General features: G+C 45.6%; 1 protein-coding gene across 2 annotated transcripts; it reads left to right on the forward strand.

Annotated features, from left to right (window-relative positions):
* The first annotated feature begins 295 nt into the window (after positions 1-295).
* HMG20B (high mobility group 20B) lies at positions 296-16414 on the forward strand. Of its 2 annotated transcripts, none has more exons than XM_044453484.1 (10): positions 296-391; positions 5619-5691; positions 6847-6964; positions 7672-7875; positions 8326-8446; positions 8661-8707; positions 11077-11155; positions 11782-11997; positions 13636-13768; positions 14719-16414. In XM_044453484.1, exons 2-10 carry the CDS (start codon positions 5654-5656, stop codon positions 14729-14731), a joined length of 969 nt encoding a protein of 322 aa, XP_044309419.1. In that variant the 5' UTR covers positions 296-391; positions 5619-5653; the 3' UTR covers positions 14732-16414. The 2 variants fall into 2 exon arrangements, with proteins under 2 accessions (XP_044309419.1, XP_044309420.1); XM_044453485.1 differs by having other exon boundaries at positions 6847-6952.
* The last annotated feature ends 1740 nt before the right edge of the window (positions 16415-18154 follow it).

The raw sequence follows: 18154 nt of genomic DNA on the forward strand, positions 1-18154 counted from the left end.
ACGGAGAGGCGAGCCCTCGGAGGCAAAGCCTGGCCTTTTGTTTGCCCCCGGCCCTTTTAAGCCCCGGACCCTCCCCAGTATTATTATAATTTATTTAAACTCGACGCCTTCCCGGATTGGTTGCGCCAACAACCAACTCGCGCGCTTGCGAGCCGTGATGCGTCGTATCCGCGCGCTAGTTGGGTTGGAAGCGCGGAGAGGAACCTTCTTCCTGGGAGGAGGGAGTGGGGGGAGGTCTCATCCAATCAGGGCCTTGAAAGGGAGCTAATTAGAATAATGAGAGAGAGCTGGGAGGGAGGACCAGGGGAGGCGCTTCTTGCTGGGGAGAGAGAAGAGAAAGAAAGAAAGGAACAGACCTGGAAAGTTTGGAAGAGAAATTTTGCGATTTGCTGTGAGACTGGGGAAGGGTGATACGCGGATTTGTTGGCGGGGGAGATCCAGAACGGGTCCCAAATTGGCGGGGGAGCGCCTGGGAGGGAGGGGTGGGTGGCCGGGTGGGAATTAATCCCTGGGCATCTCTTTCCAAGCGCCTTCCTCTTCTTTTTCCGAGAAGGTTGTGAGTTTAAAGGTGTTCCCCACCCGCGTCGAAATTTGCAGCCTCCTTTAGGAACCTTATCCCAAGCTAGGTTTAAGAGCGCCTGAGGACAGAACAAGGGTTCTGGTGGGTTAGGCGGAGAAGCAGGTGATCGATTGATTATTGAACGTGTTTGAAAGCCGCCCACTAGCATCCCGCTGGTTAGCTGCCTCCGGACACCCCCCCTGCCCCCGTAAGCTGCAAAGGCAGCTCCCCCCACCCCTGGCTGGCTCTCCTGTAACTAACTGGTAGTCTGTGCTTTAATATTGATGTTCCATTTTTTCAATCCTGGCTAAAGGGCACCCCTCGATCTCTTTTCCGCATTTCAAAAGCAACTGAACAACTTTATTTATTGCAAAATGCAGACTTAAACTGGTCAGCTGCTATGACTTTTCATGGCAGCCAATTCCCAAACTCCATTCTATATTTGAAACAGGGCATTCCTTGATCAGAGCTGAATCTCCTGACCAACACGGTACTGTTTTAATGTTGGTGTTGTTCCGTTGCAAAGTCGTGCCTGATTCTTCGCAGCCCCAGGACAACATTCCTGTTTTCCACCGTATCCCAGAGTCCACACAACCCCATGCTCATCTCCCCAGTGACCTCATCCAGCCACCTCAACCCCTACTGTCCCATTCTCCTTTTGCTTCAGTTGTTCCCAGCATTAAGGTCTTCTCCAGGGAGTCCTTCCTTCTCATTAGGTGGCTAAAGTATTGGAGTTTCATCTTCAGTATCTGGCCTTCTCAAGAGCAGTCAGGGTTGATCTCCTCTAGGACTGACCGGTTTGATCGCCTTGCGGTCCAAGGGGCTTGCAGGAGTCTCCTCCAGCACCACAATCCAAAGGCCTCAATTCTTCAGCGCTCAGCCTTCCTTATGGCCCAGCTTTCACAGCCATACATTGCAACTGGGAAAACCATAGCCTGGACTATATGTACTTGTGTTGGCAGGATGATGTCTCTGCTTTTTAGTATGCTGTCTAGACTTGCCATAGCTTTCCTCCCCAGGAGCAAGTGTCTTTTAATTTCTTGGCTGCAGTCCCTGTCTGCAGTGACCTTGGAGCCAAGGAAAATAAAATCTGTCACTACCTCCATTTCTTTCCCATCTATTTGCCAGGAAGTGATAGGACCAGATGCCATGATCTTAGTTTTCTTTATGTTGAGTTTCAAGTCAATTTTTGCACTCTCCTCTTCCACCCACTTTAAGAGGCTTTTTAGTTCCTCTTTACTGTCTGCCATTAGATGTATTTTCATGTAATTTCATGGCATCTGAGGTTGTTGACATTTCTCCTAGCGATCTTAATTTCCATTTGAGACATCCAGTGCAGCCTTTCACATCATGTGCTCCACATATGCATTAATTAGGCAGTAGGACAATATACAGCCTTGCTGAACCCCTTTCCCAGTTTTGAACCAGTCAGTTGTTCCATGTCCAGTTCTCACTGTTGCTTCTTGACCCCCACAGTGGTTTCTCAAGAGGCAAATAAGATGATCTGGTACAGTGGCACCTCGGCTCACGAATGCCTCAGCTCACAACCAAATCAGGATGCAAACAAAAATTTTGTTAAACTTTTGACTTGGGTCACGATCTCCGCATTGGGTGGTGACTGTGATCGCGGCCATCTCCCCCGCCACCCCGAGTGGGGAGATGGCCGCGATGGTGCTGGGGGTGGGGCGGGGGGAAGATGGTCAAGATTGCACCCGTCTCTCCCCCCAGCGCACCTGCGATCACACCCGTCTCCCCGAGCGTGCCCGTGATCCCACCCAAGCAGGGATGAGAGGCACAGTCATGGTCGTGCTGGGGGTGGGGGGGGGAGGGCCACAATCTATGTTGTTCTTTGTCACTGTGCTTCAAAATTTTCTGATTAAAAAAAAAGTTACAGAACAGATTAACCTTATTTACATTGAGCCTTATGGGGAAATTTGACTTGGATCATGACCAGAGTCCTGGAACAGATTATGTTGGTTACCTTGGTTCGTGAGCCAAGGTACCATTGTACTCCCATCCCTTTAAGAACTTGCCACAATTCGTTGTGATCCACACAAGCAAAGGCTTTAGCATAGTCCATGAAGCAAAAGCAGATGTTTTTCTGGAACTCCCTAGCTTTCTCCATGATCCAGCGTATGTTGGCAATTTGATCTCTAGCTCCTCTGCCTCTTCGAAACCCCATCTGTAATTTTGGTAGTTCTCAGTCCACATACTGCTGGAGCCCAGCTTGCAGGATTTTGAGCATCACTTTGCTCGCATGTGAAATGAGTGCAATGGTGCGGTAGTTTGAACATTCGTTGGCATTGCCCTCCTTTGGGATTAGAATGTAAGCTGACCTTTTCCAATCCTGTGGCCACTGCTGAGTTTTCCAGATTTGTTGGTATATTGAGTGTAGCACTTTAACTGCATCGTCTTTTATAGGATTTTAATAGCTCAGCTGGAATACCGTCTCCTCCACTAGCTTTGTTGTTGCTCAGACCTCCTAAGGCCCACTTGACTTCACATTCCAGGATGTCTGGCTCGAGGTCAGTGACCACCCCATCCTAGTTATCAGGGACGTTAAGCTCTTTCTTGCATAGTTCTTCTGTGTAATCTTGCCACCTCTTCTTAATCTCTTCTGCCTCTGTTAGGTCCCTGCCATTTTGGTCCTTTATCATGCCCATCTTTGCATGAAATGTTCCCTTCATATCTCCAATTTTCTTGAAGAGATCTCTGGTCCTCCCTATTCTATTGTTTTCTTCTATTTCTTTGCACTGGAATTCTGCATTCAATTGGGTATATCTTTCCCTTTCTGCCTTGCCGTTCGCTTCCCTTCTTTCCTCAACTATTTTTAAGCTTCCTCAGACAGCCATTTTGCTTTTTTACATTTCTTTTTCTTTGGGATGGTTTTAATTGCTACCTCCTGTACAATGTTGCAGATCTCCATCCATAATTCTTCAGGCACTCTGTCTATCAGATCTAATTCCTTAAATCTATTTGTCACCTCTACTGTATATTCATCAGGGATATGATTTAGGTCATACCTGAGTGGCCTATTGATTTTCCCTACTTCCTTCAATTCAAGCCTGAATTTTGCAACCAGAAGCTCATGATCTGAGCCACAGTCAGCTCCTGGTCTTGTTTTCACTGATGTTACAGAGTTTCTCCATCTTTGGCTGCAGAGCACATAGTCAATCTGATTTCTGTGTTGACCGTCTGGTGATGTCCGTGTGTAGAGTGTCCTCTTAATACTGTTGAAAAATAAGAGAAGGAAAAGAGAAATCTATCCACCCTTTGCAGAAAACGTATTTGCGTTTCCTTTCTGTGGAGGTGACTGTTTCCACATCGGTTAGAATCCTTTACGGCGGGGAAGGCAAGCTGCACCCTGGAAAATCTCTAACAACGTTCTCTTACCTACTAGGCCATCTGTCATTTGGCTCTGGCAGCATCTGCAGGGCAGGGTCTCCAACCTCTGCAATAAGAGTCGCCGTGCTCACCTGGATACGGAGACACTGCTTTTGAAATGGTTGTAAATAACAACTGCCTACAAAAGCCAGTGTCACATGATGTTGCAAGCTTAGAAAGAATCTGACCCAATTTTGGAACGCACCAAAAATCCTCATGGTTGTTAGCCATGTAGAACAAACAGAAATATTATGTTCTTGTTGTTCAGCTGTTCAGTCAGGTCTGACTATAAGCTGTCCTGAGACGTTTTTGTGAAGGATGGGGTAGAAATGTTTTAAATAAATAAATATTTATATATAAGCAATCACGCACACACACACATATATATAGCACTCTTATGGGCCAAATCCTGCCACACTTTCCAGTCTGTGCCGCCTCCTGCAGCTGTTCTGTGCTCTGGCCGCATCCTATTTGATGGCGTCTAACCGCCTCGCTCTTTGAGCTGGCCTTCTCTCGCTGCCGAGTCTTCCTAGTACTGTGTCTTCTTCTAATGAGCTTGATTGTATAATGTGGTGAAAATACGCGAGTCTCAGCTTTGCTATCTTGCCAACCAGGGATGCGCCTGGTTTAATATGTTCCAGCACCTGCTTGTCTGTGACTCCCACTGTCCATGGAATGCGCCAGCACCGCAATTCGAATGAGTCATTTTTCCTCTCGTCTAACTTTTTCATTGTCCAACTTTCACAACTGTAGGTTGCAGTAGGAAAGAACAATCAGGCCAATCTGCAGCTGGTTGCCACATAGATAGGATGATTCTTTTTCTGCTGTTTGGGTCAGTGTGCACCAAAGCATCTGAGTTCCCACCATGGGATGGATCTTGAACTGGTCTGTTTTTCTCCTGTGACTTCTGGAGCAGGAGGAATGAGCAGGGTTGCAGTCCTGGTCAAGCTTCACCTCCCATCAGCCCTGGATAGCATGGCCAATGTTCAGGGACTCTGGGGAGGGACCCACGGCATTTGCAGAGCTGCAGTCAACCTCGGAGCCCTAAAACAGTGTAGCTGGAAGGAGCAGTAGATCTGTTGGGTCGAGCTGTAATGCAGGAGTTCCACCTTCTCTAGGATGGCTGTCCATCCACGTCTACAGTGCTTGCAAGTGTAGGATATCCCACAATAGACTGCTAGTAGGATTTGCCTGAGGTTCAGCCAGAATCTGGCTTTCCACAATTTAAGCTGTGATTCCATGTCTTTAGGATGCTTAAGAGATCCTGACCTTTCTCTGCTTGACAACCTTTCACTCTTCATGTGAAAGAAATCCGAAATCCCCTCTTCTGTTCTCTTCTCTTCTCAAGACTGGATGGACCTAGTTCTTCCAGTCTCTTCCCAGAGAGTTCGATTCCCAGTCCCCAGATCATCCTTTTCCATTTTGCCTGCATCCTTCCCAAAGTGTGCTGGCCAGAACTGGATGTGGGACTCCATGCTAACCAGAGATGAATTTCTTCTGAACAAACCAGTTGTGGCAGGTTTCCTGGAGCATCTGACAATGAGCTGGAAACAAAACCCTGACTTGGGTGGACTCCTTTTTCTGCTGCATTGTTTGCTTGTGCAAATGTGGGAAGAGTGTTCTTGTATGCAACGCTTTGCGTGGTCACTAATGCTTTCCAAATTGTCCCTTCCAGAAGCTGCCTACGGTTTTCGTTGCCAAGACGCAGTAATGTCACACAGTTCCAAACAGCAGTCAGCTGGGCTCGTGTAAGTCTTGAGAAGAGTGATTCTTCCATGATCTTCTAGGATTCCCCCCATCTGTTTTTCCAAACTGAATTTTATATCCTCTTCAGCTAAATCAAAGCATTTTCAGCTAAATCAAAGTCCTGCTTTGGGTTAATCCAACCTTTGCATCCAGAAAAACAGATGAAGTTAATTTTGGCATGCCGGCCCCTGAAAATCTTATTCAGCCTCCCTCTTGGCTTATGAAACTCATCAAGTCTGAACTTCCCTAACTGTCTTTGCATGTCAATTTAATCCAGGATTCATGGTTTAAAGTGTATTGACTGCCTTTACATGTCACTTTAAACCAGGAATCTTGTTTTATTAAGCCACTTCATTGCTTTGGCCTAATGTCCAAACCTGGGATGAGGGTTTATTGCACTCAAAAAATCAGTATTCAGAAGTCAACAAATTTAAAGATAGTGTACAATTCTAGCATGTTTGGGTAACGATAGACCATAATTACGGGTTCGGGCATCACACCACACTCCTCCTGGCCTTAGGTTCGTTTACCACTCTCATGAGAGGAACAAGCTGGCTCAGGCACCAGTTCGCAGCTTAATCGTATGGATAAGAAACTGGGATTCCAGGCTTACTTTTACATGTGAATGGGAACAATGTGTTATTTTAATTCCCCAGGCTGTTTTAAGCTAAAGGGCTTCAACCTGTGACTGCCTACTCAAAATAATAAGGAACATTTCAGACAAAAATGTTTAAAATAATAAACATTATTGTAAATTGATACAGGGGACCAGAGGCTTTTTGTTCTGTGTTCACAGGATTTTACAGGGTGCTGGGGGCTGGCAGCTCTCTATAACCGCTCCCCATATTTTCCTACCACTTCTATCCTTTATTTACCCGAGGAAATTCATCCAGAAGAGAAAGGTGGTATAGGAAAAATTGCACAATATTTTTACTGGTGTTAATGCTCAGAACTCCCTTTCTTAGAAGCATTCTTGGAAATAAGTCTTGGATTTTATAGGGCTTACTGCTATGAAAATGTCTTTAAGGCTGGATGTTTCCTGTAGATGCAAAATTTGGTGTGTTCCATTTTTTGAAAAGCAAAACAATTATGGTGTACAGAGATCCTTGTTCACAGAAAGAGGCTTGTGGGTGCTATCTTGTAACCTTTGTTCGCAGGAATGCTGCTGCTAAAACTCCACATGGAAGTTTCCTCGTGGCTGTTAAGCAAGAGAAGGGTGAGACCCCACAATTAATTGTGGAGAAACCCCACAGTGAAGAGGAGGTGAGGTCCCTGGTGCGTTTATATGGCCAGATGGTGGGCCATCCTCAAACCCCTGACCTGTCCGTGGAAACTCTGGGTTTGGGCCTAGGAGGGTTGTCTTCGCTCGTTGCAAAAAGTGGAATCCATTCCTGGGCCTGATGCCCTTGTGCGAAGCATTGCAAGGAAAGGAAGGGACTGCAGGAAATGTGGGGAATTGAGATTCTCATGTTACCTGGTATTTTCAGAATGTGCTGTTCTCCTAAAAGAATTATCATCATCATCACCTACATTTTATACTCCAGCTGATTGCACATTGATTCCAGCTGAATTCAGTGACCTGTTTGTGCCAAACGAGTGCTATTTTCTTAGTCTGCATAATTCTGCAATTTGTTTTATTTTGCATAATTGTGAGTGGGCTAATTATGGGGCAGGGGCCACTGGGGTCACTCCGGTGTTTCACCTCAGCCACTAGAGGTTTCACTGAGCTACTCCCCTAGCTTGGGAAGGCTCAGTAGGTGTTGCTCGTGCTCCTTAAGGCATAGCTTCACCTCATGAAGGCTAGAAACTTGTTTTATTTCTAAATGCAAATGGGGATTCTCAGGGAGTTAGGATGCAGGCTTGTATTCTGCGTTGTTTTGCCTGTGTTTGTGCAAACTGCTGAGTATGGAACATAACTGTGGGAAATCCAGTGTGTCCAGATAATTTGTGATCACTTATTCATGTCTCTCTGGAATGGGCAGCCTGTGAAGAAACGGGGATGGCCGAAAGGTAAGAAGAGGAAGAAAATTCTCCCCAATGGGCCCAAAGCTCCAGTGACAGGCTACGTCCGCTTCCTGAACGAACGGCGGGAGCAGATCCGAATGCAACACCCAGATTTGCCCTTCCCAGAAATCACAAAGATGCTGGGGGCGGAATGGAGCAAATTGCAGCCCACAGAGAAACAGGTGAGGCAGGGAAAACACAATTCTTTTTTGCTAAGGCAGTTGCAGGAGAAGGGAAAGAGATTGCCTGCTCGCTCTGCAGTTTCTCAGTGCTCCGTATTGGAAGCTGCTTTGCAAAAACGTGAAGGCACTCTGCACATGCTCAGATGCCCCTTCACCTTTTTTGCACAGTTCCTGCCCAAAACGGAAGTAGTATTTCATGTTCTCCCTATTATTTCCATGGTACCTTGAATGTATCTGGGTGAACACGAAACTTTCCTTCCCGCTTACACCTTCCTTTCCCTCTGTTAGCTCCTCCTCTTTCTTGGATTGCACGCTGAAAGCGCCTCGAGGCCAGGGACCAGCTAGAGGGGTTTAGTTTGCACATATCACATTCTGTCCATGTGACAGGTGTTTGGGTAAGAGGAGACGAAGGCCAGACACTGGAAATGGTAACCTGTCTTCTGATTACAGCGCTATTTGGATGAGGCTGAGCGGGAAAAGCAACAATACATGAAGGAATTAAGAGAATACCAACAGTCGGAAGCTTATAAAATGTGCGCTGAGAAGATGCAGGAAAAGAAAATCAAAAAAGGTGCCTCTGTCTGTTGCTTCTTGTTTTGGAAGAATGCACAACTACAAAAATCCAAAATTATTATTTTTTTGGGGTGGGGAGCGTACAATAATGAAGGCTTCTTTCTGCTTTAATTGGCTAAAGGAAAGGCATCAAATGAGTCCAGAATCACTTGCTGTGATACTCATCAGTTCTTATTTTTCTGTTTTGGTTGACTTTTTCCTGTTTTCTTTAGAGGAAGGTGGGTCTGGAGCAGGGAACACACTCCTGAATGGGTTCAAGGTAAGCAGCTGAGCAGCACCTGGGGAAAAACCTACTTCGATAGCAAAATAGAAAGACTGTAGGAGAGCAGGTGAGATACGTGGATATTTCCAGGTGCCAGTCCTGGGTTTATGTATGCCCTTTCATTCTCCAAGCAGCCTGGAATTTCACTTAGCATGTAAAATGTGTTTTGTTGCATGATGCAAAAAGTATACATTGTACAACAGTTAATTGTTATAGCATTCATTCCGGTGGTAGTTGAAAATCTCAAATTGTAATGCTGGATGGTTTGGTTATTTAAAACTTTTATATGCTGTCCCTTATGGATAGCCTCTCAGGACAACTTACAGTCATTAAAATCAAATACACTAAAACAATCTCTAACAATAATAAATAACATATAGTGAATGAAAATAAATAAAAAGCAACTGTACATTAAAATACTAACTTTTAAAATAAAAGTTTGACCTGGCGCCGAAAGGAGTATAAGCTCAGCACCAGGAGAACCTCTCCAGGGAGCACATTCCATAATCTGGGTGCCACCACAGAGAAGGCCCCGATCAGGTTTGCTGCTTATCTTTTCTAATTGGGAAAAAATCCACCCTGCTAAAGGGAAATTAATTTCCCTTTCTGTAATTTGGGCCTAGGGAGGCATCCAAAAGGTTAGGTTTGGGGGTTTCTGGAGCAAGGGCTTAAACTCCACAGGCAAGACTCCAAATAGCAAGACACAGTTTGAATTTTGGAAGGCTGTGCATCCTCAAAATGGCTCATGCAGAAGGTAGCAGACTCCACACTGACTCCTTTTTCCATTCTTTAACTGCCTGGTCAAAAAGGTTTTGGGGTGCAAAGACAGGAAAAAGTCCAATGGGACACTGTTGCCAGCTGTTTTAGAACTTGTTTCTGCGTAAATATGCATAGGATTCTGTGGACGTCCTCTGTTTAAATATTTATTCGATTTCTATCCCACCCCTTAGCCAAAATCGCTCTCTGGGCAGGTTGCAGAATACAATATATAAGAATTACAAAATTCAGTCAAAGCATAATAAATTGAACAATACGTTATGACAATAAGAACGCAACAGAGAAAAACCCTCAATAAAACTGCACAACCTCACAGTTCTAACCAGCAGAATAAAATTAAAAGGCACAGTAGCACAGGATATTTTTTTTTAAAATAAAACCTTTGATATTACCTTAATTAAATTGTGGGTAAAAAAAGGTCTTTGCCTGGTGCCAAAAAAGAGGGTGCCAGGTGAACCTCTTTGATTCCAAAGTCAGGATGCCAACACCAAAAAGGCTCTTCTCCTTGTAGCCACACTCCTAATTTCCTTCTAGGGGTGTGGACTCCCTGAATGGGCTTCCACGAGAGGTGGTTGAGGCCCCATCTGTGAGGGTGTTCAAGGATAGCCTGGAGGTCCACATGGTGGGCATGTCGTGAGCAGAGCCGGCTGGAGCAGGGGGTCAGACTAGATGGCCCAGGAGACCCCTTCTGACTCGCTCTGTTTCTATGTTTCTATGTTTCTAAGTGTAGCTCTTAGGGTCCAGGTAGGCACTTACGGAAATAGGTGCCACTTTGGATAACCTGGCTCCAAGCCAGGTTTTTAACAGAGGAGGAACACTCAACATCATGAAAAACTAAGATCGTGGCATCTGGTCCTCTCACTTCTGGGCAAATAGATGGGGAAGAAATGGAGGTAGTAAAATAAACAGATTTTATTTTCCTGGGCTCCAAGATCACCACAGACGGAGACTGCAGCCCAGAAACTAAAAGACGCTTGCTCCTGGGGAGGAAAGCTATGGCAAATCTAGACAGCATACTAAAAAGCAGAGACATCACCCTGCCGACAAAAGTATAGTCAAGGCTACGGTTTTCCCAGTTGCAATGCATGGCTGTGAAAGCTGGACCATAAGGAAGGCTGAGCGCCAAAGGATTGAGGCCTTTGGATTGTGGTGCTGGAGGAGACTCCTGCGAGTCCCTTGGACCGCAAGGCGATCAAACCGGTCAGTCCTAGAGGAGATCAACCCTGACTGCTCTTTAGAAGGCCGGATACTGAAGATGAAACTCCAATACTTTGGCCACCTAATGAGAAGGAAGGACTCCCTGGAGAAGACCCTGATGCTGGGAAGGATTGATGGCAGAAGAAGGGGTTGAGGTGGCGGGTTGGGGCCACTGGGGCAGTGGCTGTGGGGTTGGGAGGACTCCGGGGGAAGGTGGAGGACAGGAGAGCCTGGGGGAATGGTGTCCATGGGGTTGTGGTGGGTCAGACACGAGTTTGCAACTAGCAAGCAAGAACCTATTTAGGGTGTCCCCAGATTAGGCCAGTGGAAAAGGTATTGTGTTCTGTTATTCTTGGGTGTGTTCTTAGCGTTCATATTTCCTTCTGCACCAGGCTGAGGAGGGTAGCAGCAATGGTTTCTCGACATTTGACGTTCCCATATTCACGGAGGAGTTCTTGGACCAGAATAAAGGTAGAAACTAATTAAATAGAGTCAGTATCAATACAGCCTGATAGAGGGAATTGAAAGTACCTCGAACCAGCATGGCATTTCTAAGAAAAAGAAATTACAGAGCTTGTCATCTTTAATAACTGGAAAAAATGCAATATATCTGTAGTTTGAGATGATGGGCCAACATTTTACGCTGACATTCAACATTTTGCAGTCTCCTTATTATAAACAGACTAAAGTAAATTCCACTTGTGTGAAAAGATATTATTGAAAGTGTATCTAACTTTCTTTAGTTTCTGAAAAAAATGGGCAAATGCAGAAGCACTGAACTGAGTTTTAACTTCTTGAGTGTGAATTACTTAAGGACTCATTTGCAATGGCCCTTTTGTGATCACTTCTGTTTAATTTTTTTAATGATGAAATTGTGGTATGATGGTGTGATCATGAACAACTATATGGTGCTGCTTTTCTGGGATTCATATATGCTATTGAATGCATCTAGAATCAATCCATCATATTCACATTTTTAAAATCTTAAAAGAAGAATGGGTGACCAGTTAGCCTCTAGGAAAGCTTGTTGTCTTCAAAATTTCCGAGCGGCCGCATGAAGCTGTGTTGCATGCCTGCCCTCTTTCCCTGCGTGGCAGCCCGGGAAGCTGAGCTGCGGAGGCTGCGGAAGGTGAACACGGAGTTCGAAGAGCAGAACTCCATTTTGCAGAAGCACACGGAGAGCATGAGCTGTGCCAAGGAGCGCCTGGAGCAGGAGCTGCTGCTGGAAAAGAGGCAGATGATGGTTCTGCAGCAGCAGCTGCAGACGGTGCGGCAGGCGCTGACCACCAGTTTCGCCAGCCTTCCCATTCCAGGTACGAGGGTGTGATGGGGAGGGCTGGTCCTGCCGAGCCGTGCAGAGCAATCCTGCTTCTGCGCTTCCTGTGTTAGGGTGCTGGCAGAGGGACAGACGCACTTGTCCTCTTTTATGAGCCTTTCTATACTTCCGGGAGCTCCAGGAACAGTGCATTCGGTGCTCTAGAATACCAACACAGTAAAGCTCAATACAAAAACCTTTACTTGAAAACGAAGTCAAACCAAATAAAAACTAGGGCAAAAGCCAGCTGCAGCACAAAGATCTAAAACTGTGTTGCGTTTTTTGTTTTTTGTTTAAATCTTGAAGGACTAAAAGGTGCCTTCTTAGTGCAGTAGGCAGCGCGTCAGTCTCATAATCTGAAGGTACTGAATTCGAGCCTCAGGGCAAGTCTATGGGATGCAGGTGGCGCAGTGGTTTAAACCGCTGTGCTGCTGGGCTGGTTGATCGAAAGGTTGCCGGTTCGAATCTGCACAACGGGGCGAGTCCCGTTGCTCCGTCCCAGCTCCTGCCAAGCTTGCAGTTCAAAAGCATGCAAATGCAGGTAGATAAAAAGGTGCCACTTCGGTGGGCAGGTAACAGCGTTCCGTGCACCTCGGTGTTTAGTCATGCGGCCACACGACCAGGGAGACCGTCTGCGGACAAACGCCAGCTCCCTTGGCCAGGAAATGGAGGTGAGCACCGCCCCCGAGAGTCAGGCATGACTGGACTTAATGTCAAGGGGAAACCTTTACCTTTACCTTACTAAAAAGCCTGGACAAATTGAAAGGTATTTGTCTGGTGCCCCAAGGACCACAACAAAGGTGCCAGTTGAGCCTCTCTGTGGAGGGCATTGTATGACTAGGGTGCCAACACTAAAGGTCCCTTACTTTGTAGTCACCTGTCTCTCCTCATTTGGAGGATCACCCAAGAATGGCCCCTGAGCCCTATAATATGTAGGATTTGTAATATTTTTAAGTTTACCTTGCTGTTTAGCTTGAGGGCTCTTAGGTCATTCCTCAGTGATGGTGAAGGGGTAGATGGGGGTCTTTAATACAATCCCTGTGATTAATTTTAACCAAATTAAGCCTCTCTTAAAGTTTTAAAAAAATAATAGTTGAAGGAATCCTCTTAAAATGCAACAGGGCTGGCTTCCCCCCTCTTGTTTTTTTAACAAAAGCTGTATTCTAACATAATATCAATGCTTAAAATATTTGAAGAGCAGCAAAGGTAAATTTAAATATTGTCCATTGTCAGGTTATAAATTCCCAACTTAACCTCCTGCCCTAAAACATACATCTATCAACATATTCCAGAGACTGTTTATACTTCACATCTGTACACTGTGATTACCGGACTTGCTGCTGAGGACAGAATTCTGCGTCTGTCTGTCTGTCTGTCTCTCTGTCTCTCTCTCCCTCCCTCTCTCTCTCTCTCTCTCTCTCCCTCCCTCCCTCCCTCCCTCCCTTCAAGCAGCAAGTTTCTAGTCCTTAAGGTGGGTGGGCTCGACACTGTGTGGCAAAAGCTTTCCAAGTTGCCAGAAGCTGAGGATTTGTTTTTGGCATTTCTGGAAGTAGCTTATGTTATGGGAAATCAGCAGAGATGCTCAAGTGGGAGACTGGGGGGACCAGCAGGTAGCTAATTGGCATCTCTCTGGCAGGTACTGGGGAGACGCCCACACTGAGCACTTTGGATTTTTACATGGCGAAACTTCACAGTGCCATTGAGAGCAACCCCATGCAGCACGAGAGGCTGGTCACCCGCGTCAAGGAGATTCTCTCCCAGATCGCCAGGTAGGTGTGAGCGTATGACCCGTGGCAACAAGCGAGGGGACAACCGTCTGCCTGGGAGGGCTGTGAAAGCAGAGTGGGGGGCTGGAAGCGATCCCTGAGCCTTCATTTCCTCCGTGGGTTCTGCAAAGCTTTTCATGCACTGGCTCCCTGTCATTGCCGAGGCCCAGTTCGAAGTGGTGACATTAACAAACAGAGCCCGAAAAGGCTTGTGCCCGGGATATCTGAGGGAGCGCCTGTCTCCTCCCCTATCAGACCACTAAGATCTTCCATGGAGGCCCTTCTCCCACGAAGTGAAGGGGGAAATGGCACGGAGAGAGATAATGTTTTTGCTTTTTGCCTTGTTTTTTAACACTTTCGTATACTGCCACAGTAGCCTCGTGGCTCTCTGGATGGTTTACATCATAAAATCATAACAAAACATAAGAGCTACATAAGTAAAACAATCTGAACCATTTAACATAAAACAAGGTGAAGCTTCCAGACTGTTTTCATGGGCAGCCCCACATAAAGCACATTTCAGTAGTCCAACCGAGAGCATGGATGCCAGATAACCAGGCGATTCCCCTGTGCATTAAGGCTGAGCAGCAAAAGAGGGAACTGCTTGTTACCTGCCCCAGAGTGTGGTCCCAGAGGCATCAGGCCTCCACCATGTCGAAGCTAAGCAGCTCCAGGACTGGCCTGAGCTTGGAGGGGAGACCCCCTGATATTCACATGCCCCCACCTTGAGTTCTACCATGGAAGAAAGGTGGGATATAAATATAATTAATAAAGCTGGGTGTGCTTCATTGTTTTTTGTGCAAAAAGAACAAAAGCAAAGAATACCATGTGTGGGGAGGTTGGCTTTCGGGAAGAGGGCATCTTCCTGTGTGTCAGTCGCAGAATATTAGACATCGTTACAGGACAATTAAACCCTTAATGGATTGATGCCACTCTCTCTTTCTTACATCTAGTGAGCACTTGTGAACTGCTGTGGGTCCCTCGTGCATCTTGAAAATGTTTCTTCTACAGCCTGTAGCTGTCATCTTCTGGATCTTCTTTGTTTCTTCTCTTCAGGGAAACTCGCCTTCTGCATTTCTGAATCTTCTAGGAACAACTCTTTGTTTGCTTTTTGTTCCTTCTACCATGCCCTGAAGTTGCTTAGTGGAACGGTAGATTACTACACAAAGCACATGATTAATTCTAAGTTTACTGGATTCCAAGATCTGGCTTGAGAGGGTAGGACTGTATCTTACAGTATCATCTTCTAACCTACCAGATCATGTAAGAATATTATAAGGCTTAGGGGTGGAGAGATTAGTCTTATTTTTAGTCTGTATAAATACCATTTGTGTTCATTCATAAATCCCTTCCGCTCCATTTCCACATTAACTTGGAATTTTTAAAAAAGCTGCACAAAACCTTACCATCTGTATTGTTTAATCCATTGTGCATTTCTACATGTATTTAAATACAATTTATTGAGATGCATTTTACCCCAAAGTATTCATTTTAAAATCTGCTTTGAGACAAAGAGTAGCATTGGAAAATTGGGAATTGTGTGAAGTCCAAAGGATAATGAGGTTCCAATTGACACCCCGGTTGGAGAAGTGGAGATCAAGTCTGTCTGTATCAGAATTTGTAAAGGATTCTTCAAGCGTCTATAATGGGCTGCTTTGTAGCAATTCCTTTCTTCTGGCTGGTGTTTCAAGTTTTATAGAATATTCTTTTTTAAAAAACTGCAGATGGCCAGATTAGAACTGGAACTCCTTAAAAACCGATTGACGCCTTCCACTTTATACCTGAACTTGTCAGTCTGGTATTGTTGTGGCCGCGGGGGTTTTTCGAGTGGCAGGCAATCAGCCCTTTTCCAGCCCTGCTGTTGAGAATCATTTTAACTGGAACGGCCAAGAACTGAAGCTGCAACTTTCTGCTGATAGCAGCCTGTGTTTTGCCTTTCACAGAGTTGCAAGCCCACTCTTTTTAAAATTAATTCCTCCCTCGCCATCATATATGTGCAGGGAGAGAAAGAGGGAGAGAGATGGTGAAAAATCTGGTAGGTAGGATGCTGAATTCAATGGCCTGAGAACCTAGGCTCTGTGCCTTTGGAAAAATGAAGTTCCTAGTCTGCAGTTGGTGGAACCACCGATACAGGAATTGAAGGAGAGGATTTTCAGAACTGTTTGCTCTTTCCCATGGAAAGAAGAGAAAATAACATATCAATGGAAGGACCATGCTGCTTCAGAACAAGGGTCAAGTTAGTCCAGTATTCTGCTCACAAAATGGAACCCAAGTACTGCTGTGTTGCCTGCACCATGGTTCCCAACAGCAGGTATTCAGAGACAGAAAATACATAGAAAAATGTGATTTTCCTAATGACAGCTGGCTACAAGACCTAATCTGTTGGTGGACAACCTGAGTTCACTTGGCCTAAAATAGGAATTTCTCTGTTAGCATACTCCTGCCTGCTTTCTCATGATTTTAAAAATCCAGTCTTTAGCCTTTGAATTAGTTCTGACTCCCATAGACCTTCAGAATCATTTCGTTTCTTAGTGTTGAGTACTAATTGGGATTAAAATTGTTTTAGCAAAGAGGGAAGTCGCTATGTTGCTTTTGGGGGTGCTGGAATTACTTTTTTTTTTAAACAAAATAAAATACTTGCAAACACAACATCGCTCCTGAGTACTGTGCTTTTTTTGACTTGTGCGTGAGTTTTAGCTGGAGTTTTACCTGGTATGATGGGTGAGTTATATGCATTATGGAGCAACCGGCCAGGTAGGGCATTTGATCTACAAGAACTAGCTTGCCCCTGTAAGCCATACAACTTGAGCAGACAACACGGTGCCTTCAAGATGATGTAACCACAACTCCCACAATCCCCAAGTATTGGCTGCTGTGGCTGATGGGGACTGGACTCAAAAACTTCTGGAGGCACCAAGTTCTCTCTGTGGAGCAAGAATCTAGGTGGTATGCCACCTAAAATTGGTCCAGGTCATTGAGAGATTTAACTGCTTCATGTGGTTTGCATAATTAAGAAGTGCTCTTTTTTTAGGGCCTGACTTAAAGGGCATCAGCAATATTTCTAAAGGGGAGTGGACTTCCTATTAACCCAAGGGGAAATGTAGCCTCATATGGGTTGTGGTAAGGACACACACACACACACACACACACCCTCCCTCCCTCCCTCCCTCCCTCTCTCTCCAAGTGTTTCATCCATTCCCTTCCTACCATTCAGTTGTGGCACTGCAATGACAAGTTGGTAGACTCCGGATTTAGAACGAGGGTTTCTTAACCCAGCTCAGATTTTGTGTGAGAAAGTGAAGAAAGTCATCCAGACTGGGCAGAGAGGAAAGCTTGAGTCTTTCATTTCCTTCTTCTTTTCTGGTGGTTGACATGCGTGCTCACAACATCACTTTTAGAAGGCTTCCCTTCCTTTAAAAAAAATTCCCCTAGTCCCTCACTGAGAATACTAAAGGGTCTCTTGTTCTGACCCAACTCTTCCTCTACACAAATATTCTCCATGGGGCACTATAAGCTTTGAACACTCAGATTCTCCTGCATTCAACAACTGCCTTGCCTCTTTGGTGCAAACCCTTCGTGTTTTAGGTACACCAAAATTTCTTTTGAGTGCTAGCTCCAGCCTGCCTCCACCCTGTGGCTGAAAGCAGAGCTGACCTAACTCCCCAAGGCACTTTGTTCATGCTCAGGGGCTGTGGGTGCACACTACTTCTGCAGCACTCACAAAGTGGTGATACCTTCTACCAGAGCATCCCCCTTTTTCTCAGCCAGGCCACAGAGCTAAGCATTTTCAAGAATCCAGCTTGCAAGACCAAACCCAAGGAAAAAACTGTAATTGCTGCCTCACAATCACAGGCTGCGCTTACAGCCTGAGCAGACCCCTCTTATTTGTGTGTGATTTTCCTTTCCCCAAAGGTTCAGCAGCTGCATTCCCTTACCCATTTCTTCCATTCTTTCTCCCTTATGCACCAAATCACCTTTTACATGGGCAATTTCCCACATGGCATATGCACAACATCCAGCAAAACATTCTTATTGCCCTACTTTGCTTTCCAAGGAGACAAACAGCTTCATTGTGGGGTGGGGTGGGGGGGGTGGGGTGGGGATAAACTAGCTGGAGAGGAAAAGCATGGAGATGTAGTGTATTACCTGCCTGACAAGGTGGACTTCCAGAAGCAGCCCCTTGTGTGGGCAGGAAGGTGCAAGACCCATGTTCAGAGCTAGTCTCTCTTCTCAGGTCTTGCACCCCCTTCTCTGCCCTGTTGCCTCCAGGGCCATCTAATGGCTTACCACAATCAGTCTTCCCCTTGGATTATACATTTTCCCCCTTTGAGCGTCAGCCTGCCACTGCTAAACACAGTCATACAATTTTCCAGGATTTTACTAACCAAT

This window comes from Varanus komodoensis, unplaced genomic scaffold, assembly GCF_004798865.1.
Source record: "Varanus komodoensis strain SLA01 unplaced genomic scaffold, ASM479886v1 scaffold79, whole genome shotgun sequence".
NCBI lineage: Eukaryota > Metazoa > Chordata > Lepidosauria > Squamata > Varanidae > Varanus > Varanus komodoensis.